This window comes from Chiloscyllium punctatum, chromosome 10 (genome assembly GCF_047496795.1).
Source record: "Chiloscyllium punctatum isolate Juve2018m chromosome 10, sChiPun1.3, whole genome shotgun sequence".
NCBI lineage: Eukaryota > Metazoa > Chordata > Chondrichthyes > Orectolobiformes > Hemiscylliidae > Chiloscyllium > Chiloscyllium punctatum.
In genome coordinates, this window is record NC_092748.1 from 11,856,474 (window position 1) to 11,879,189 (window position 22,716).

A 22,716-nucleotide genomic window follows, 5' to 3' on the forward strand; every position below is an offset into this window, starting at 1 on the left:
ATTCCGTTGTCTTTCCCTTAGGCATCTGTTGATGAAATTGCGGGGGTGTCCGTTTTTGGCGAATACATTGTAGAGGTGTTCTTCTTCCTCTTTTTGCAGTTCTGGTGTGCTGCAGTGTGTGTGGCCCTTTTGAACAGTGTCTTGATGCAACTTCTTTTGTGTGTGTAGGGGTGGTTGCTTTCATAGTTTAGGATTTGGTCTGTAAATGTGGCTTTCCTGTATACCTTTGTGATGAATTATCCATTTGGTGTTCTCTATACCATCACGTATCGAAATGGGAGTTGGTTTCCCCTTTCTTCCTCTCTAGTGAATCGAATTCCTGTGAGTGTGGTGTCGATGATCCGGTGTGTGTCCGCTATTTCTGTGTTTTTAAATGATTACAAAGGTGTCATCCACATATCTGACCCAGAGTTTGGTTTGAATTTGCGGTAAGACTGTTTGTTCTAATCTTTGCATTACAGCTTCTGCTATGAGTCCAGAGATGGGTGAGCCCATGGGTGTGATTTGTTCATATATTTGGTTGTTGAATGTGAAGTGTGCTGTGAGGCACAGGTCCGGTAGTTTGAGTATGCAGTGTTTGTTGATAGGTTCCCCATCTTGTTGTCTGTTCTGTATGTCCAGCAGATTGGCTATTGTTTTTCTGGCTAGTGTTTTGTCGATAGAGGTGAACAGTGCCGTTACATCGAATGAGACCATAGTTTCTTCCTTGTCTATGTGTATATTTCTGATGATGTCCAAGAATTCCTGTGTTGATTGTATAGAGCGTCTGGATCCGCTGATCAGGTGTTTCAGTTTCTGCTGTAGTTCTTTAGCCAGTTTGTGTGATGGTGTCCCTGGTAGCGATATGATGGGTCTGAGTGGGATGTCTGGTTTGTGCACTTTAGGTAGTCCATAGAATCTGGGGGTGTTGTTGCTTTCAGGTTTCATTCTTTGTAGGTCAAACCTGGTTATCTGTCCGTTGTTTTGCAGGTTCCTCAGTGTGTTGTTTATCCTATTGGTGAGCTGTGGGGTGGGGTCAAACTCCCTCTTTTGGAAGGTGTTGGTATCTGCAAGTAGTTGTTGCGTTTTCTAGATGTAGTCTGCTTTGTCCAGGATGACCATCATTCTGCCTTTGTCTGCTGGTAGTATGATTATGTTCTTATCATTTCTTAGTGATTTTAGTGCTTCCCTCTCCTTGGTGTTGAGGTTGTGCGTTTGTCTTTTCCTTGTTATCAGGGGTACGATACTTTGTCTCACTGTTTATTGTGAGGGAATGGAATTGTTAAACAGGGATCAATTTTACATTGTTCAAGCTTATTTTTTCAGGTACTAGTTGTTGTTAGAAATACCAATTTTTAAAAGTTTCCTTCTTTTAATTCAAGTTTCATTCTCCGTTTATATCACACTCCTGTTGCTGGATTTGCTCTGATTCAGCGTATTTCATTCTCCATCACTCCGGTTGCTTTCTCAAGTCTCCAAACTATTCATTGAGGAGGACAGACTGTTGTGCACACTGGTTACCAATTTCCCAGATGCATGTTACCTGAGGGAGGCTCACACTTCCAGTAAGTTTGAAAACAGGAAACCTTTGGGTTCAAGGCTTCTGGAAAAACTATAACATGGCACAACAAGAGATGCTATACTTCAACTCTGTAGGTATATGAGCTAAATTTGCCAAATATACCCAGAAAGGTAGGACAGTAAATTGTCAAGTGGAGGTACAGAGACTAGAAAGGGATATAGACAGGTTAAATAAGCATGTAGAAATATGGCAAATGTAGTATAATGTGGGAAAATATTCACTTTGGCAAGAATAATAGAGAAGCAACATACATTTTAAATAGAGGGAGATTACAGAACTCAATGATTAGGGGATCTGTAGAGGGTGTCCTGGTACAAGAATGACAATAAGTTAGTGCACAGGTACAGCTAATGAATAGGAAGGCAAATGATAAATGGCATTTTTTGCAAGGGGAATAGAATAGAAAAGTAGGGAAATTTTACTGCAGCTGGTGTGACCATATCTGGAGTACTGTGTAAAGATTGGCCTTGTTATTTGAAAATACAAGAATGTGGAAAAACCCGTGCACCTGAGAAATTGGTAAATGGTGAGAACAACTGTCTCTCCTACTTAACCAATTACACACAAGGTAGGACCAAATTACGACAGATGCTGGAATCTGTATTGAAAACTACAAATGCTGGAGATCAGAGTAGGTCAGGCTGCATCCATGGAGAGAAAGCAAGCTAACATTTCAAGTCTCGATGACTCTTCATCAAATAAGGTTTGAGAAAGAAAAAGGAGTGATGGAGAAGAAAATTAGACTGAATTAGAGTGAAACCAGCTACAGGAGTGATAAAGTGAGAGAATGAAAATGGGATTAAAAGAAATAAATTTACAAAAATTGATGACTGACCACTAATAACTATCTGATATCTGCATAACATACAAAATTAAATCCACTTTTTTTTTAAAAAACAACACATCATTGAATCTGTTTCAATCTAGTGGAGCATGCTTAATTGAGACATACTGCTTGCATTTAACAGGCTAATTGCTACCTGTTCTTATCGTCTCACTTCACTCACACTCCTACCAGTGTCAGACAGTCTTAATAACCTCTAGGTCCATTTGGTATAATTAACTACCCAATTTAGTCTAAGTTCAATAAATACTATTTTCCTTGAGATGTCAAGGTTAAAACACAGTGTGGTAGCTGGTATTGCCAGTGTTTAGCAAAGCCCATTGATTGCTCATTACTGTATGCGTAGAAAGCTTGAAATTAGTTTGAGTCACTCATCTAGACTTTTTGTTATCTTTAGAAACAAGTGGCAGGGTTTTGTGATAACATTCCTAGTTCTGGGCCAGGATGTCCATGGATGTCCATGTTTAAATCCAATCTGCTCCCAGAGATGTGTCATAGTATATCTGAGCAAACTGATTAAAAATATCTAAAAATATGCAGATACAATAATAAATACATCAGTCTACAACATCAGCCAAATGCTAAAAACCGCTTTCCCCTTGTATCAGCATAAGGTATTCTCCACCAGAGGTGGCTCCAGGGTTATTTAATGGCATTGAAAAATTAATTAGCATTCTGGATTTAAATGCAGAGAAATGTTTTCCATTGGTGGGACAGTGCATAACAATGAGCCATTAATGTTAGAGAGTCATTAATAAACCTAATAGATAATTTAGGGGAACCTTCTTACTCACAAAGGACGAAGGCTAAAGGAACATAAGGATTTTGTAATAAGATTATGTTATTTTTCTATATTCTTTCACGGTCTACATTTACCAAGTTGCTTGCTATTTCAGAGGTCAATCAAGAGTAAATCACATGATTGTGGATCTGACATCATAGGCCAGATTGGGTCAGGACAGCAAATTTCCTGACAGAGACATTAGTAAGCCAGATGGTTTTCCTTAACAATTGATTAATCAATTCCACCAGCTGCTGTTTGGTTTTGAACCCATTTCCCCAGAGCATTAGCCTGGGCCTCCAGATTACCAGTCCAGTTTCATTACCGCAACACCACCATCTCCCCATCAAGTGGGAAGAGGCTCGTGTTGAGCATAAACAATGACATAGATTAGTTGTGCTGAATGACCTGTTTATGTGATTCAAATATTAAGTAAATCTATGACCGGTTCTGGCAAATTTCAGATATGCTACATCTGGACTCAGGGGACCATGGGTCTTCCAGTTTCTCAAAGTGGAAGCTCTTTCAGTAGCTCACTGGGGGTGAATGCAAATTAATCTTAGTATCAGCAATTATAATATGATTGACTGAACTTTGCATTCAGTTTGAGGTGGAGAAGACTGGGTCCAAGATTATATTTTAAAATCTAAATAAGAGCATGAAAGCAGAGCTCGTTAAAGCAAACTTGCAAATTAAGTTAGGTCAATAGAGATGGAAAGGCAGACATTTAAAGGGCTGTTTCAGAACACATACAATAGACACATTTCAAAGAATAAAATTCCAAAAGTAGGACCCACCATCCAGTGTTGAGTAAAAACAAATAATAGATACATATATATTTTTAAGATATTAGGAGGAAGGTATAGAGGAGATGTCAGAGGTACATTCTTTACGCAGAGAGCTGTGAATGCATGGAATGCATTGCCAGCTGTGGTGGTGGAAGCAGAGTCATGAGGGACATTTAAGCAACTGCTGGACATGCACATGGACAGCAGTGAATTGGGGGGTGCAAAGGGTCGGTTATTTTATTTTAGATTAGGAATAATCCTTGGCACAACATCGTGGGCCGAAGGGCCTGTTCTGTACTATACTTTTCTATGTTCTATACACACATACACTAAGTGTAAAGATCGGTGGCAGGTCCGATAAGTGACAGATCACAAGAGTGGACAGATTATAAACACAGCAAAGAATGATTGAGACAGGAGGGAAAAATTAGAATATGACAGAGCCAGATAGAAATCGGTAAAAAGGAAAACAAAGTGAATTGGTCTTACAGTAACTGAGACTGGAATTAATCATGGAAAATAGAGAGATGGTAAATGAATTGACATTTTGCATTGGGTATTTTTTGTAGAGGTACAAGTAACACCCCACATATAGCTTCTTATTGAATAGTACAGCAGAGTCGAGAGGTCAACTGGCCCTGCTCCTAACTTGTATGTATGTATGTATGTATGTATGTTCACCTGATCATGTTAAGTATAAATAGCAGGAGAGTTCAATATTTCAGGTTCTTCCAGCTCACTGTTCAAAGTCAACTTGTGAGAGATACCAAAACGTTGCCAGTAGCCAGGACACTTCAATATGAACCAGTGCTTCTGCGGTAGAAATGTGATAAAAGTACAAGCCATGTTAGGAAATGAAATTTAAATACAGTTTCTATAAATATCACTCCTGCATAGGGGCAGGGGGGTGGGGCGGGGGAGGTGGGGTATGGGTATCACAGTGAATTAAACTGAATATATTCTCAATGAAAAATGCATTGAATAGGGTAAAGTCTGCTTTTTACATGAGTGCAATAGTAATCATGGACAACAGAATAAACATAATTTTGCAAGTGTGAGACACGTTGCCAATTGCTGACTAAAGTTGTACTCATGGGAGATAATAAATAAGTGAGTATTCAATGGTCAATAAAATATCCAGCATTTAGAAGTATAAGATTCAATCCACTGCAAGACTGATAAATTACCATAAGGGGCTAACAACTAGTCCTAGGAGAAAGTGAGGACTGCAGATGCTGGAGATCAGAGTTGAAAAGTGTGGTGCTGGAAAAGCACAGCCGGTCAGGCAGCATCTGAGGAGCAAGAGAGTTGATGTGTTGAGCGTAAACTCTTCTTTGCTGATGAAGAGCTGATGCTTGGAATGTCGATTCTCCTGCTCCTCAGATGCTGCCTGACCGGCTGTGCTTTTCCAGCACTACATTTTGACTCTAACAAATAGTACTGTTCAGCTTATAGATGAATTCAAACATCAGGAAGGAAATGGCTTAATATGACAGTAATGGATGATTTTGTAGATATCTTCTAATCAACATGTTTTGAGATATTATGACACACTTCTGGAACAGATGGGACTTGAACATGGTCCTCTTGGTGCAGAGATAGGGACACTACCACAGCATCACAAGAGACCTGCTGGACGATTTTGTATATTGTAACCATTATTATAGGTGCCATGCAAAGGCATTCACTTTGTGGGCTAATCAAAATCCTTGTGACAACTGCAATAAAATCACAATGATCCCTCAACCTTCCCAACTGCATTATATGTGCTCGGGAGTGGAGTATAAAGAGGATGATGCTTATCAGGAAAGTTTATAAGTGAGGAAGGTTTGTGACACAGTCGTAGTATCCGTGTGGGGCAGAAGGCCCAAGTTCAAATCCCATCTGCCTTGGAGATTAGATTACTTACAGTGTGGAAACAGGCCCTTCGGCAAGTCTACACCGACCTGCTGAAGCGCAACCCACCCATTCCCGTACATTTACCCCTTTACCGGGTACACTACCGGCAATTTAGCATGGCCAATTCACCTGACGGGCACATCTTTGGACTGTGGGAGGAAACCGGAGCACCCGGAGGAAACCCACGCAGACACGGGGAGAATGTGCAAACTCCACACAGTTGCCCGAGTAGGGAATTGAACTCGGGTCTCTGGCGCTGTGAGGCAGCAGTGCTAACCACTGCGCCACCGTGCCGCCCATTAATGGGGTCACGGAATGTCCAATCAAGTTGATAAAAATAACTAAACAGGTGAAGGCTCTTTTCTCCACAGAGAGAAGGCTGAGGAGTGACCAGAAAAAGGACTTTAACATTATGAAAAGGCAGAAGTAGAGAAAATGTTTTCACTTGCAGGCAAGTCTACAACTAGATGGTGCGAAGTCAAGATAGCCATTAATAAACATGCTAGGGAATTCAGGAGAAACATCTGTACCCACAGAGAGTGGTTAGAATGACACAAAGATGGAAGTTGAATTACATTGATGCATTCAAGAGCTGTTAGAAAAACACATGACAGAGAAAGGATTACAAGGATATGATCTTTCATTGAGCTTATAGTACAGGGTCAGACCATTTGTAATTGCACTGCCCTTTAAAATTTTTTTTAAAATTCATTTTTGGCCACCCTGCAGTGCTGTCAGCCACTCTTGGTAACAGACACTGAAGTCCCCTACCCAGAGTACTTTCTACAATCTCACCACTGTAAACGAGTCCTCAAAGTGTAATTCATCATGGAGAAATACCGATTTATTTTACGCCAAGGTGGGGCTGTGGAAGGCTTCACAAGGTCAAGAGTGATGTTGAAGATTCTCTCCCAAATGTATACTACACTGTCGCCACCTCATCCAGAATGGTGATGATGATGTGTGGAGCCTTGATTCTGAGAGTATGACTACGCCCTTGTGAGTCAGCTCTTCCAATTTTAGCATAAGCCTCAGGATAGTGGCCTAGGCACAACCAACTGTATACAGTCATAGAGATGTGCAGCATGGAAACAGACCCTTCGATCTAACTTGTCCATGCCGAATAGATATTCCAACCCAATCTAGTCTCACCTGCCAGTATGGAAGTTATTCTGGCAGTTGTGTAGTTAACTTAGTGTTGCAATATACGCCCAGGATCATGTTACAGGGCTTCAGTAACAGATAATGGTAGTGCATTACGAAAGGCTAGTTAAATCACAGGTAGATGAGATAATGCTGAAGATGATGGTGTTTTAATGTGATAGGTTAAGTGTAATATGCTGATAAATTGGACAGGGTTGAGTTTCCTGTTGTCATTGTCTAGGTTTCAGGTGGTCCATCCATTTTCATTTTTTTTAAGACAATTTAGTGGTTTTGATATAACTTGGTGGCTTGATAGGCCATTTCAGAGAGCAGTTAACAGTAACTACTTTGCTGAGAGTCTGGAGTCACATGTAAGCCTGACCAGGTAAAGATGGCAGAATAGATAGAGGGGCAAGGAGGCTGCAGAAATATTTAAACAGGTTAGAAGAGTAGGCAAAGAAGTGGCAGATGAGATACAACGTGGGAAAGTGTGAAGTCTTGCACTTTGGTAGGAAGAATAGAGGCATGGACTGTTTTCTAAAGGGGGAGGAAATTTAGAAATCTGGAGTGCAATGGGACTTGGGAGGCCTAATCCGGGATTCTCTTAAGGTAAACTTGCAGCTTAAATCGGTAAATAGGAAGGCAAATACAATGTTGTCAGTCATCTCGAGAGGACTAGAATATAAAAGCAGGGATGTACTTCTGAGGCTTTATAAGGCTTTGGTCAGATCACGTTTAGAGTATTGTGAGCAATTTTGGGTCCCACAACTCCAGAAGAATGTATTAGCCCTGTATCAGGTCCAGAGGAGGTTCACGAGAATGATCCCAGGAATGAAAAGCTTAACATTTGAGGACTCTGGGAATATACTTGATGGAGTTTAGAAGGATGAGGAGAGATCTGATTGAAACTTACAGAATACTCAATGGCCTGGACAGAGTGGATGTTAGGAAAAGGATCCAAGGGTAGAGTCTTAGAGTAAAGGGAAGACCCTTTAGAATGAAGAGAAGGAGAAACTTCTTCAGCTAGAGTGGAATTCGTAGCCACAAAGGGGGCCAGGTCATTGAATATATTTAAGACAGAAATAGATAAGTTCTTGTTTGCCAAGGGGATCAAAAGTTACAGAGAGAAAGTGGGAAAATGGGGTTGAAAAACTTATCAGCCATGATCAAATAGTGGAGCAGACTCGATGGGCTAAATGGCCTAATTTCTGCTCCTGTAGTCTTATGGTCTTATTTCCTTCATTAGTGAATCAGATGGATTTGAATGAGAATAGTTTCAGGGTTACCATCTGCTGTATTGGGTTTGAACATGGATATTACAATTGGTCACTAGGATATTACTTTTAGATTACTAGCCTAGTGACAATGCTTTTGTAGACTGCAGTTCACACAAGCCCCCTTTACTGATGCTACTGAAAGACAAATTGCTCGCTGTTGACTTGAGAGGAGTTTCTCAGAGCTGTTTTCTTTTGGAATAAATAGGTCAATAATATACAGGTTGAGTCCAACAGTGGCAAGCTTGGCCTGTAGAAGTAATTGGCAAGACTTTAACTCAAAACTCACTCCCTTACATAGAGCTGAAATTGTGCCCCACCAGTTAAGAACTCACATCAGTGGAAATCCTAGTTCAGGTCTACACAATGCAATCTAGATTTCTCTGCCACACACGGAGCTGAAAGGTACACAATTTCGCATTCAAAAGTAAAACTTCAATAGTAATTCTAATAGAGTCTTGCATAGGGAATGATCTGCAGCAAGGTTTCAATACAGAAGTGGCTGGATACCAGAAACATTCAGGAAACAAACCTTGCTATGCTTGGCTGAACGTATGAAAGTAAGTCAATTTTTTTTGTAATTAAGACACGAAACAGTTTAGAGCAAGTTTGTGGGAACTAGGCTCAGATTTCAGTTTGGTACACTACAGCCCCTTCCTTCTGTGAATCTCCATACAGAAATACACTTGCCATATAGGGAATGCAACAAAGGGTTTTCCAAACTGATTTCTTGGATTCTGGGATTTGCCTGTGAAGAGACAATAAGGAGACTATATGTTCTGGAGTTAAGATGAAAGACAGATCATCTTATTGGAAGGTACAAGATACAGGGCAAATAAAGAAAGGAAGTTTACTAGCTGAAAAGTCTAGAACCGAGAAGAGTCTCATAAAAAGAACTTGACCTGATAAACGTGAGATAAGGGTAAATTTCTTCACTCAGGAAGTGAAATCTTTATTTCAGCGATCTCTGGAGGCCCAGTTTTGAAGTATATTCAAGACAGAGGTTGATAAATATTTCTAGATCTCTAAATTTTAAGGGTGGCATGGTGGTTCAGTGGTTAGCACTGCTACCTCCCAATGCCAGATTCCAGCACTGAGTGACTGTCTCTGTGGAGTTTGCACATTCTCCCCCGTCTGCGTGTATTTCTGTTGGATGCTCTAGTTTCTTCCACAGTTGAAAGATCTGCATATGAGCTGGATTGAACATGTTAAATTGCCCCTTAGTGTCCAGGGATGGGCAACTAGATGGATTACCATTGTAAATGTGGGGTTATGGGATAGGGAGGGGGACTGGGTGGAATGCCGTGAAGAGATTGGTGCAGACTGAATTGGTCAAATCCACACTATAGGGATTCTATGATTGTACATATTGAAGCTATCATGGGATATGGAGATAATGTGGGAAAATGGCATCGAGACAAAGGTTGAATGGTGCTGCAGGTTAGATGGGCCAAGTGGCCTACTTCTGCTCTAGATTTTTTTTATGATTCTATGATTCTGATGAACGACATTTTCTGATCTGGATTTAATAGACTGTAAAGAAAAGATTTCACAAACAACGAGCTACTTCTGCTCATTGCTAAACTGTACTCTGATGGGAACTTTTCTATGTATTGCACACTTATTACAATTCAATGCAGCATTGACCATGAATGAATCAGTATTTAAGATAGTGATTCTCTGTGCAACTTGATTTTCTGGGTTGGCAGGAAGAGGGGGATATTTTCAATAGTTTCAGTGCTTTTATTTCTATTTCATTCTATGAAGAAACCTTGGAAAGAACCTTCAAAAATATAACTTTAATTTTAAAAAATGTAATGAACTGACTAGAGAAGCAGAATTTATTGTCCTTATGTGGGAGAAGCTACAGGTAGGTTTGAGAGAGGTGTTTAAAAATCTCAAAGGCTTAGATAGAGTAAACAAAGGCAAATTGTTTCTAATGCTAAATGGAATGAGGTGTCAAACAGAGGACAGAGACTTAGGGTGTTTGGCAAAAGATTTTTTGAGGCAACAGGAGGAAATATTACACATAACAAGTGGTTAGGATTTGGAATGGACTGGCTACTAGACACAGAATCAATGACAGCCTTCGAAAGGAAACTGGAAAAATAGGTGGAAAACAAACTGCAGGGATATAGCAAAGGGCTGAAGAATGGGATTGTTCTTTGAAACTCCTGATGAGCCTAATAGCCTCCTCTCTACGCTGTACTTTTCATTGATGATATATAATGGCTTAACTATATGTTGCTGACTAGATTTAATGCACAAGACTGCACTGTGCTACTCTACAGAAGCACCAGAGATAACAATTTGCAAGAAATATTACTGCTCAACAAGCCGCAATAATTAACTGCACAGAGACATCAGGTAGCATTTCTGGGTCAATTCACTTGAGTTGATGCCATGCATGCTATCAAACATGGTAACATGCATAAAAAGCTTATTGAATGGAGAACAACCACACCACTTTCTCTGGCAAACACAAATTACCTCGCTGACACCATGAGAGCTAGTAATTCTTCACAAAAAGTTTACAGGCCAGAACAGATATAAAATGGCGTCCAACACCCCATAAAGTGAGACAGAATCCCACCTGGAAAAAAAAGCCACTTTGGTGAGGTCATAGTCATAGAGCTGTACAGCATAGTAGCAGACCCCTTGGCTAATTCATGCCCATCACATATCCTAAATTAATCGAGTCCCATTTGCCAGCATTTGGCCCATACCTCTCCAAACCCTTCCTATTCATATATCTATCCAGATGCATTTTAAATGTTATAATTGTACCAGCCTAAATCACTTTCTCTGGAAGTTCATTCCATTCACACACTACCCTCTGCGTGAAAAAGTTGCCCCATAGGTCCCTTTCAAATCTTTCCCTTCTCACCTGAAACCTATGCCCTCCAGTTTTAGACCCTCCATCCCATGCCCCTCATGATTTTATAAACCTCTAAAAGGGTCCCCCCTCACCTCTGATGCTCTAGGGAAAATAGCCACAGCCTATTTAGTCTCTCCCTATAGCTCAAATTCTCCAACCCTGACAACATTCTTGTAAATCTTTTCCGAATCCTTTCAAGTTTCACAACATCCTTCTTATTGTGGACCAGAGTTGAATGTGGTGTTCCAAAAGTAGGCTAACCAATGTCCCGTACAGCCACAATATGACTCAATGCATTGATCAATATTGGCAAGCATACCAAATGCCTTCTTCACTATCCTGTCTACCTGAGACACCACTTTCAAGGTACTATGAACCAGCACTCCAAGGTTTCTTTGTTCAGCAACACTCCCAGAACCCTACCATTAACTGTATAAGTCCTGCCCCGATTTGCATTTCCAAAATGCAACAACTTGTATTTATCTGAATTAAATTCCATCTTCCAATCCTCGAGCCATTGATCCATCTGATCAAGATTCCGTTGTAGTCCGAGGTAACCTTTTTCGCTGTCCATAACATTTCAATTTTTGGTGTTATCTGCAAACTTATTAACCATATCTTCTACGTTCACATCCAAATCATTTATATAAATGACAAAAAGCAGTGGACTCAGCACTGATCCTTGTGGCACATCGCTGGTCACAGTCCGAAAAGCAACCCTCCACCACCTCCATCTGTTTTATACCTTCGAGCCAGTTCCATATCCAAATGGTTAATTCTCCTCGTATTCCATGCGATCTAACCTTGCTAACCAGTCTACCATGCAGAACACTGTCAAATGCATTAAGTCCACGTCGATCATGTCCACTGCTCTGCCCCCATCAATCCTCTTTGTTACTTCTTCAAAAATCTCAAGTAAGTTTATGCACACAGCCATGTTGACTATCTTTGCCTGTCCAACTGCACGTAAGTCCTGTCCCTCAGGATTCCCTCCAACAACTTACCCACCACTGATGTCAGGCTCACCAGTCTATATTTCCCTGGCTTGTCCTTATCACCTTTCTTAAATAGTGACATCACATTAGCCAACCTCCAATCTTCCGGCACCTCACTTGCGACTTTTGATGATACAAATATCTCAGCTAGGGGCCCAGCAATCACTTCCCTAGCTTCCCTCAGAGTTCTCGGGTACACCTAATCAGGTCTTGGGGACTTATCCATTTTTATGCTTTTTAAGATATCCAACACCACCTCCTCTGTAATATGGACATTTTTCAAGATACCACTATTTATTTTCCAATATTTCATATCTTCCATATCCTTCTCCACAGTAAACACAAATGCAAAATAATGGGGTGGCACGGGTAGCTCAGTGGTTAGCACTGCTGCCTCACAGCACCAGGGTCCCAGGTTCGATTCCAGCCTCTGGCGACTTGTCTGCGTGGAGTTTGCACATTCTCCCCGTGTCTGCGTGGGTTTCCTCCGGGTCCTCCAGTTTCTTTCCACAGTCCAAAAATGTGCAGGTTAGATGAATTGGACAGGCTAAATTGCCCGTAGTGTTAGGTGAAGGGGTAAATGTAGGGGAATGGGTCTGGGTGAGTTGCTTTTCGGAGGGTCGGTGTGGACTTGTTAGGCCGAAGGGCCTGTTTCCACACTGCAAGTAATCTAATCTAATCTAACCTAATCTAATCATTTAGTATCCCCCCCATCTCCTGCGGTTCCATGCATTGGCAGACTTGCTGATCATTGAGGGGCCCTATTCTCTCCCTAGTTAGACCATAAGACACAGGAGTGGAAGTAAGGCCATTTGGCCTTAGTTATCCCCTTGACCTTAATTTATTTCTCGGAATCCCTTTGGATTCTCCTTAACCCGTTTTGCCAAAGCTGTCTCATGTCCCCTTTTTATCCTGCTGATCTCCCTCTTAAGTATATTCCTACTGCCTTTATACTCTTCTGGGGACTCACTCGATCTCTGCTGTCGATATCTGACATATGCTTCCTTCTTTTTCTTGACCAAAACCTCAACTTCTCTAGTCATCCAGCATTCCCTACACCTACCAGCCTTGCCCTGACAGGACAATAGCATCTCTGGACTCTACTTATCTTATTTTTGAAGGCTTCCCATTTTCTGGCCATCCCTTTACTTGCAAACATCTGGCTCCAATCAACTTTTGAAAGTTCTTGCCTAAATATTTTCTAAATTAGACTTCCTCCACATTAGAACTTTAACTTTTAGATCTGGTCTATCATTTTTTTATGACTATTTTAAATAAAAGAGAATTATGGTCACTGGTCCCAAAGTGGTCCCCACTGACACCACAGTTACCTGCCCTACCTTAGTTCCCAAGAGTAAGTCAAGTTTTTCACCTTCTCTAGTAGCTACATTAACATACTGAATAGGAAAACTTTCTTGTACACTCTTAAACTCCTCTCCATCCAAGCCCTTAACACTATGGCAGTCCCAGTCTATGTTTGGAAACTTAAAATCCCCTACCAAAACCATCCTATCATTCTTAAAGATAACTGGGACCTACTTACAAATTTGTTTCTCAGTTTACCACTGGAGGGTCTATAATACAATCCTAATAAGGTAATCATCCCTTTCACCCAAATAATGTCCCTATCCATATTTCAGGAATATCCTCCCGAAGTACAGCTGTAAAGGTTTCTCTCCTTTCTTGCACCCTTCCTCCCTCCCTTCCCACCCCCTCAACTTTCTATCCTTCCTTTGCATCTATAGCCTGTAACATTAAGCTGCTAGTCCTGTCCATCTCTGAATCACGTCTTTGCAACCACTATGATATCCCAGTTCCATGTACCCAACCATGCACTAAGTTGATCTGCCTTATGTCTAAGGCCTCTTGCATTGAAATCAATTATGTTTAATTTACCAGTCCTGCTTTGTTCTCTACTTTATTGCTGCCTGGCTTGACTGTTTAACTTGTTCCTTTTCCCAACTGCACCAGACTCAACTGATCTCATGAGTACATCCTGCCCCTGCCCCCGCCTCCCCTCCACCCCCACATCCCCCCTCCGCCCCTGCCACCCATTCCTCCCCCCATAGTGCAATCTGCCCTTCTTATACAGGCCACTTCTATCCCAGAAGAGATCCCAATGATCCAAAAATGTGAATCCTTCTCCCCTGCACTAGCTCCTCAGCCAATGATTAATCCACTCAATCCTCCTATTCCTACCCTCACTAGCTCGTGGCACTGGGAGTAATTTGGATATTACTACCCGAGAGAACCTACTTTTTAAATTCCTGCCTAACTTGCGATGTTCTCTCCTCAGAATCTCATCCTCTTCATATGTCGCTAATTCCACTAGTCCTTCTTCCTTTTCAGGATATTCTGCAGCCTCTCCAAAATATCCTTGATTTTGGCATCACGGAGGCAACACATCATTCTGAGGTCTTGTGGTGTTGATGAAAAGTTCTTCGCAGGAAAACTATATCTCATTAGTAGCTGGTAGCTTCAAAACAGCATTGAAGAAAGTCAGTTGAACTAAAACAAAATCATTGAGTGATTCCAGGGAGGCCCTTGGACATTTTGCAAACAACTTCTCAAAAGCACCTCAGCAACAGGAAGATTTTGATTTTTTTTCCCCAGTCAGGAAGCAATTATCCTTCAGAAGAAGGCAACTGTTGCACAAGATGGGAGTAGCAGCACACAGACAAAAAAATGTACAGGCAGCTACATCTTCCAGAAATACAAGTATGATGTTTCAATAACAGGCTGCTGCCTTACATTACAGGACATGTCTAACATAAAGACTGTGGGGGAGAATAAATTAAGGGTGTAGCTTTGTTATTGAAATCTCAGAATAAATCAGTTGAAGAGAAGCTTTTAAATTCCACCACATGTTCCTTCCTTGTTTGTTACATATATCTTCTGTGTTTTCCACAAGTACCTAGATCCTCAGGTGGCACACATCAAAAAAAAAGACCCTCAATCCTATCAAAATATCTATGTGAAGAGGTCATAGAGGATTGCTTTTCTTCAACACTTATTGCTCCTTTGAGGCAAATGCAAAGACAGAACACAGGAGCAAGAGTAGGCCAGTAGGCCCACCTAACTTTTAATACAAATATGGACTATCTTTTAGCTAAATGTCATATGCCTGATCTCTTATTATACCTCATACTACTTTGAGGATCTAGAAATCTATTCCTTTCTTTTTAAAATATATTCAGTGACTTGGTCTCCACAGCTTTATGTGGTGGAGAATTCCACTAGTGAACCAACTTCCGAATGAATAAATTATTCCTCGTCTCACTCCGAAATGAAGTACCCATATCCTGACACTATAAACCCCTTGGTGTAGATCCCCTTAATACAAGAGAAACAGCATCCTTAAATACAGTACATCCAACACTGTCAGAATTTGATACATTTCAATAAGATTCCTTGCTCATTCTTCTAAACTCCAGGGAACGTGGCATATTTGATCTAATTTCTCCTCATTCAACAATCCTGCCATCCCAGGAATTGGTGCGGTGAACTTTCACTACACTCCCTATATATGATAAGTATATCCTATGTTATGCAAGACCACCAAAACTACCCACAATACTCCATGTTTGGTCTCAAGGACAGTGGGATGTAGTTTTAACTGTGATAAGACAAACTCCCATACTCAAACCCTCTTGCAATGAAGGCTAACATACCATGTGTTTTCCTAATTGTTTGCTGCACCTGCATGTATGCTCTCAGTGACTGAATTACAAGAACACCCAGATCTCATCATACATTAATATTTCCAATTTAATATGCTGCTATTCTGTTTTACCTACTTAGTTTCTGTACATATCATCTTTAGCGTAACAAAACGTCTATGGTGCTTCACAAAGACATTATAAAACAAATTTTGACATGAAGATCCATAAGAATGTACTAAGACAGATGACAAAAGGTTTGCTTAAAGAGCTAGACCTCTTTAGCAAAGGCGGACAGTGAAGTTGACAAGGCAGACGGCTTTAGGAAGGGAATTCCAGAGCTTCGGGCCTATGTAGTTTATGTCACCATCACAAAGTGAAATGAAAATCTGGAGATACTCAAGCGGTCAGAATTAGCAAATCATGGATATTTCAGGATGGTCACTGGGCTGGAAGAGATTACAAAATTGTGATTATGGAAGGATTTGGAAACAAAGATAAGAATTTTAAAACTATGGCATTGTTTCATCAAGAGCTCAGCACAACATTAATGGACAAATGAGATTTGGTGCAAGCAAGGAGACAGCAGCATTTTCAATGTGGGAGGCTTGTCAGGATTGTATTGAAATTGTTCAGTCTAGAGTAAATGAAGGCAAATATGAGAATACCAATTGCCAAGAGTTGAGGCAGAGGTGGAGGGACACAATGTTATAAAGGTGGAAATAAGAGGTTGCAATTTCAGCTTAGAGTAACATATGGTATTGAAAGTACAAACAGTGGGTTCAGCCTTACGTCAAATGCCATGGAGATGGATAAAGTCTGGCAACAAAACAGAATCTATGGTGTGACCGAAAACAACTGGATTCGGTCAGTCTAATATTTAATTAAAGGAAATTTCTGTTTTAAGTAGCACTCGATGCAGACAGTGGAGTCCGAAGAGATAGGATGAGGTAGTGCTGGGTTTCATCAGTGTACATGCAGAAACTAATACTTTGTCACTTTTGTTAATGTCACTGGGTGACAACATGTAAGTGAGAAATAGGAAGTGGTTGAGGATGGATTCTTCGGGGATCCCTGAGGAAATTGTGCGGGAATGGGAAGAGAAGCTATCAATGGCAATTCTCTGGTATGATTGGAGAGATAAGTGAACAAGCGAGACTAATGTTGAGAAGAATGAGGAAGGATAGTTGCCTTTGTAACAGACACATGGGATGAGATTTGTGCTTTCATCAAAGCCATTTCAATACCCTGAAAGGGTGGGATACCCAACTGCCCATGACATGATTTCCATGTTGTGAGAAGGAACTCAACACGTTGACAAAGAAAAGCACAGAAATGGCACTCTTACATTTTAGCAGTTTTCCCACCTGAAGTTGGTGGGGATAAGAATGTGTTGGCAGAGGAAAAAATCTTGAATTAATAGGTTTCCCTGAAGTCAACCTCCTTCAATAGAAAATGAAGGCTAATCATGTCAAACTGCTAATTAGAGTATTGGTTCTCCACTAAGTACACTCCAGGTGGCACTAGTCATGGTGTTACCATGGCAACTTCACCGTGTTTGCACTGCAATTCCATTAGCCAAAAAAGATAATCAAAGAACAGGAATTATTTTCTCCAGCAACATTCAAAACAGAGGCAGAAGTTTTCTACATTCAAAATAAATGAATAAATACAGGCAGTATTTGCCAGGGAAATGATTATTCTGACAGAAAACATGGGATTTACTACAAGGTGCCTGATAGACAAACAGATTGAGATGTTTCAACATTACAAGGATGGGCACACTGAACAATCAGAACTGTACTGTACAACATTGGAACCTCTTCCTTCTTGAAGAGAGGATTGCTGCTGCCACGAATATAGTGTACAATTACCTGCATCCATGTCTGCAAAGAATGGAACAGCCAGTCATCAGTAACAATATGACTGAAGGCACACATTTACTGCTCCTAAATTGCCTAGTGTATGCCAGTAAGCCAAACACAACTGCACAGACAGTGTTTCTTTTTAACTTAATCCCTCTGGATCATTTGTGCATGACCTATTTTGTACAAGCGTGCACATCTAAACGTCTTAACCTGAATATATAAATTAGAAGCCTGAGGTTGCTTCCCGTTCAGTCATTTGGTTGGCAAACTGCAACATTCTTATTTTACTAAATATTGAGTGTTTTTCTTAAAACAGGGCACCTAACATTAATCTATCAAAGTGTGATATGAGCATGGTTTGAAAACAGTTCAAAACTTAGGAGTGGTTTGAGAGTTCCAAACGCAGGAAATAAAATCAGTAAAGTGGATTTCAATTATACAAATACAGTTTTATTTACAATGTGTTACTTGGGAAATAAGGCTGAAGCAGATAATTCTTGACTGTGTATCAAGAGATTTTTGGGCTCTACAAGTTGCTGCAGCTGGTGAAAAGATGTGGTTAAATTAAACAGAGGTGTCAAGCTCCAATTCTGAGCTATGTCAAACCAGTGGAATACAGGCTGCTCCAACAGCTTTCAATGCCCTACAGCAGGCAGTAATTGGATAGGTTAGGATGCAACAGCATGCCCATTTGACCTGAAGCAAATTCTGTGGGGAAAGACAGTCAAGTGCTGTAAAAGCAATCATACTCTGCTGAAGAGGAGCAAAGAAGTACATTTGTGTGGAGGTACATGGGCATACATTGTTTGGACTCATTCCTAAATATTGGCTATTAGAGTGAGAAATATGGAATCACATCACAGCAAATGATCAACACCATGAAGGGATATGAAATAAAGCTCGAAAAAAATATGAGGAACTAAGTGGAATCACTTGCCTACTCTCACAACTGAATAAGTAATCACAGACCAACGGAAAGCAGCCAAGCTTTTATGAATACAACGCTTTAAAACGGCTTTTGGAAGTAGAAAAACATAGCCTCACAGACAAAATACACCTCTCCACACAAATGCACCATTAAAATAGGTGAGCTATTTTAAATCCTGCGTTAAATTTAAGACCCTCCTATTCATTATCACAGACTATTTAAATTATTAGTACATCGAGATAAAATTAGCAAGCTGGTTTGTAAATTTCAGATTGCTCTTGTTTAAGCAACGCAATGCTTAACTGTTAAACTGGGTAGATTTTGATGATCAATGTTAACAGAATGACTGTCTGGGAAGCAAATAAACCTGGAGATAGTCTGATAGCTTTTGTTATTTTGGAAAACAATTGGTTTTAACCTTTAATAGTTGATAAACTGTTCCAAGGTAATTTCAGCAGAACAAAGCAACACATGTTTTTGGAAAGATGCATGTTGTTAAGAGAAAAAGACAAAAAAATTTGATAGCAGCTGTGGTAGAAATTTAGCCCTTTTTGACAGCACACACTAACCAATAAAGAGAGGCAATTACATAATTATAAAGCAGTCTGTAAACAGATAGAGACACAAGAATTGCAGATATATTCAAAGCACACCACGATTTAGGGGGAGGAAGTAGTAAACAACCAAGGATCATATTAAAATATATTATCAAATTACTTTCATTCCAGAAGTATGAATCACAAAATATCCCATGCATTATTCTGGGTATAAAGACCAAATATAAACCACAATGCAATTAAAAGCTTTCAGTGGTAGGTGTGAGGGAGGGAGAGGATGACAGCTAATGCAAGACAAAGGTAAAAAGTAACCTCCATCAGTACATCTTATCCCATTAATATTTTTCTCTTTTTAACCTTAAGTTGTAGATCTGCTCATTTTAACAGACTGTGCGCTCAGGGAGCATGGAGAATATCATGAGCAACATGTATAATATTCAGAAATGACATTCTAAAGTCATCATTGGAAATTTCAAAATATAAAATCTATGTGAGAGGAACACATGTCCCCACAGTTGTGATTAAATCAATCAAGATGGGTCCTACAACTGCCAGAGCACTGGGCAGGAGAATGCTGTTTCCAGACAATTACAAAGTACGTTTATTTAAAATGAAGCTCAATATCTAATAAACATCTTCTATACTAATCAATAATTGAGTGAAGTGTTTCTCATCCTGTAACTCAGTGGCTGTTGTTACATAGCAACATAGGTGCTAGTTCACACAGTCTTCACTCAGTCAGTCATTCTTTACGTCAGGGTATTCCACAAAAAGAACATTAAAACTAAGGCTTTCACCACAAAGGCACTTTGGCAGATAGTGGTCTGGAGTGGGAAATTTGGCAAGATTTCCCGAGACATCAAGATTCACTGCAGTACCAAGGGTGAACCATTCCATAGGAGATTAGATAACTCAGCATGGGAAAGCTTTGAGACTTGGAACTATCACAGCACACACTGTGGTGCATCTAGGTACTGAATAGTAATGAGTACAATTCCATGGACTATTATCCCAGCACGATCCGTACAATTTGAGGGATTTCAGTCAACTGAGCACGATCTGTACAAATTGGGCCAAGAATCAGCTAGCTGGCCTTTATTCATTAGGCGAAGGCCTGGTGATTTTACCTGTGTGCTAAATCTGAGCAACTCTATTTAACATTACCTGTATATTAAACTAGCAATAATTAATCTGTATGGCTGCATCTCGACTGAACAATAGAAAGGTCAAAAAAGTATCTTCAATTGATCTCTAAATCTAAACCGAAACAACTCAAAATGAAATTGCTCTTTGCTTACCCTCAGGTGATTCCTCCTGGACGTACGTTCCTGTCAGATATCGATGGACCAAGGCAGATTTGCCACTGGCTAAATTACCGACAATTCCCTGAAAGACAAGATTCAGTGTCAATGAGATATCTTTCTACCTCAGGGACAGTTTGGAACATTATAGCCTCAGGTTGTGTCTCACCACTGTGGATATTATACAAAACATAAAACCAGTTTATGTGGAATTCCAATTGGAATACTCATATCCATTCGCTTCATGACTTCACTTTGAAGGAGAGGTTACAACCTCTAGCAATCATTAAATAATTAAACATCGCTGGAACTTAGCTTAGGAAAATTCAACAAACCACTTTAAATGGTTATCACAGCTTCTAGTACAGCAACAATTTAACATCTCAATGTAATCTGATATTCAATTGATTCTGTACCTTCCCAATTGCAATAACAGTTTTACAGATAACACAGCAATTTCTGCAAGGCTTTAAACAAAATCCTTAAAATTCTGCATACAAAAAGTATTTAGGCCGATATGCAGCGAGGCTGCCAAGGGTTTACGGGTTAATTTCTAAATGTTCTCTCTGTCTTCTGCTTATGTAACCTACTTTACAAAAAACTGCAGCCCAATTCAGTCAAGTCCTCGCTAGATCATCAAGTCTAAAAAGAAACAAACATCTCTAGATTTTCCAGGAAGCCTAATTTCAAAACAGTGCAGTGCATGTGCTGTACAGACCACAAACTGGTCAAGGAAAGAAATCCAACATCAAGGGAAAACAACCTTATGACTGTATGAGAGCAAAATGCTGACTGATTGGCATGTGGACTTCGAACGTTATAGGCATTGTCATGTAAAAAGGAACCAGTTATATGATGACTGACAGTTAACTGTAAATCTTTGTTTCAATTTTAAACCAGTCAAGTTAAATGCAATTGGTCAAGGTCTTACCATGGGAAATGTCCCAGAGAATAACTGTAATTGTGATTGTGTTTTATTGAAATAGGTGTCCTGTGTTGTATATTCTTCCTGACTACAAAGAACAAAACACTATGTATTGATATATATAGCTTTGTTATTGTACACACACAAGACTGATTGTCAATCTTAAATTGGCTCAGCATAATTCTTTTCACACTGGATTATCCAGCAACTGTTTTCCAATTACAGAATCACACCTGATATTAGACACTATTGTAAGATTTATAAATGTAGACTGGCTGGGGATGATTAGTAACTTGCATGTTGGGAACTGTTGAAGGGATATTGCTTTATACAATCCAAGGTTGTTAGATGTCTGTGCTACAGCTGATTTTGAGCAAGTTTTTCACCTATATCATGAATTTTGAAGAGACCATATAAGCCTTCCATTTTGATAACATTCTCTTTTGACATTGCTAGCCCATTCAATGAAGTGTAGTTTCATCAATATTGCAGGACTATATGATAGTGATCTACATCTGCTGCTGTTTTGTGAATCAGTATTCTTTGAACCTATGAACTTAGCAACTTGAGCAGTTAAGTTCCTTTCAACAACATCATGTAGGCCAAACCAATGGCATTGCTATGGGATTTCCACGAGGCCAACTATCTCAAATATCTTTGTTGGGTTCTGTGAAGAATGTGTTTTTGAAGGAATGGCACCTATCCTCCGATTCCTTGCATATTTTCAAATGTAGAAGATATGTCTATTTGATTGAATCTGCACCTTTCATTAATGCCCTAGTTGAGAAATTGGCCAAGGGTTGTCAAGTCTTCGAAAGCTACCTTCCCTGTTTAGATTAGATTCCCTACAGTGTGGAAACAGGCCCTTTGGCCCAACCAGTCCACACCGACCCTCCGAAGAGTAACCCACCCAGACCCATTTCCCCTCTGACTAACGCACTTAACACAATGGCCAATTCACCTGACTTGCACATCTTTGGACTGTGGGAGGAAACCAGAGCACCCGGAGGAAACCCACGCAGACACGGGGAGAATGTGCAAACCCCACACAGACAGTCGCCTGAGGTTGGAATCAAACCTGGGACCCTGGTGCTATGAGGCAGCAGTGCTAACCACTGTGCCACCGTGCCACCCCGGGTGGGCATTGGGATTTCTGCAGTTCCATGCTCTCTAAAATTAGCTTTGTTGGCAACCTTATAAGTAGGGCCCAGGAAACATTAATTTTGCAAACTTTCTGCTGAAATAGGGTGCATCAAATACTTAGGTGCAGTACTGTCAGAGGTGCTGCCTTTTGGATGAGATGTTGAATGCAGTC

At 40.2% G+C, this 22,716-nt stretch overlaps 1 protein-coding gene across 7 annotated transcripts in view; it reads right to left on the bottom strand.

Moving 5' to 3' along the window:
- agap1 (ArfGAP with GTPase domain, ankyrin repeat and PH domain 1) overlaps positions 1 to 22,716 on the bottom strand; it is a 759,171-nt gene that overhangs the window by 348,553 nt on the left and 387,902 nt on the right. For all 7 annotated transcript variants that reach the window (XM_072578526.1, XM_072578525.1, XM_072578524.1 and 4 more), the window contains exon 3: positions 20,474 to 20,561. In XM_072578526.1, coding sequence (XP_072434627.1) covers positions 20,474 to 20,561 — 88 coding nt within the window. The remainder of the gene's footprint in view (positions 1 to 20,473; positions 20,562 to 22,716) is intronic.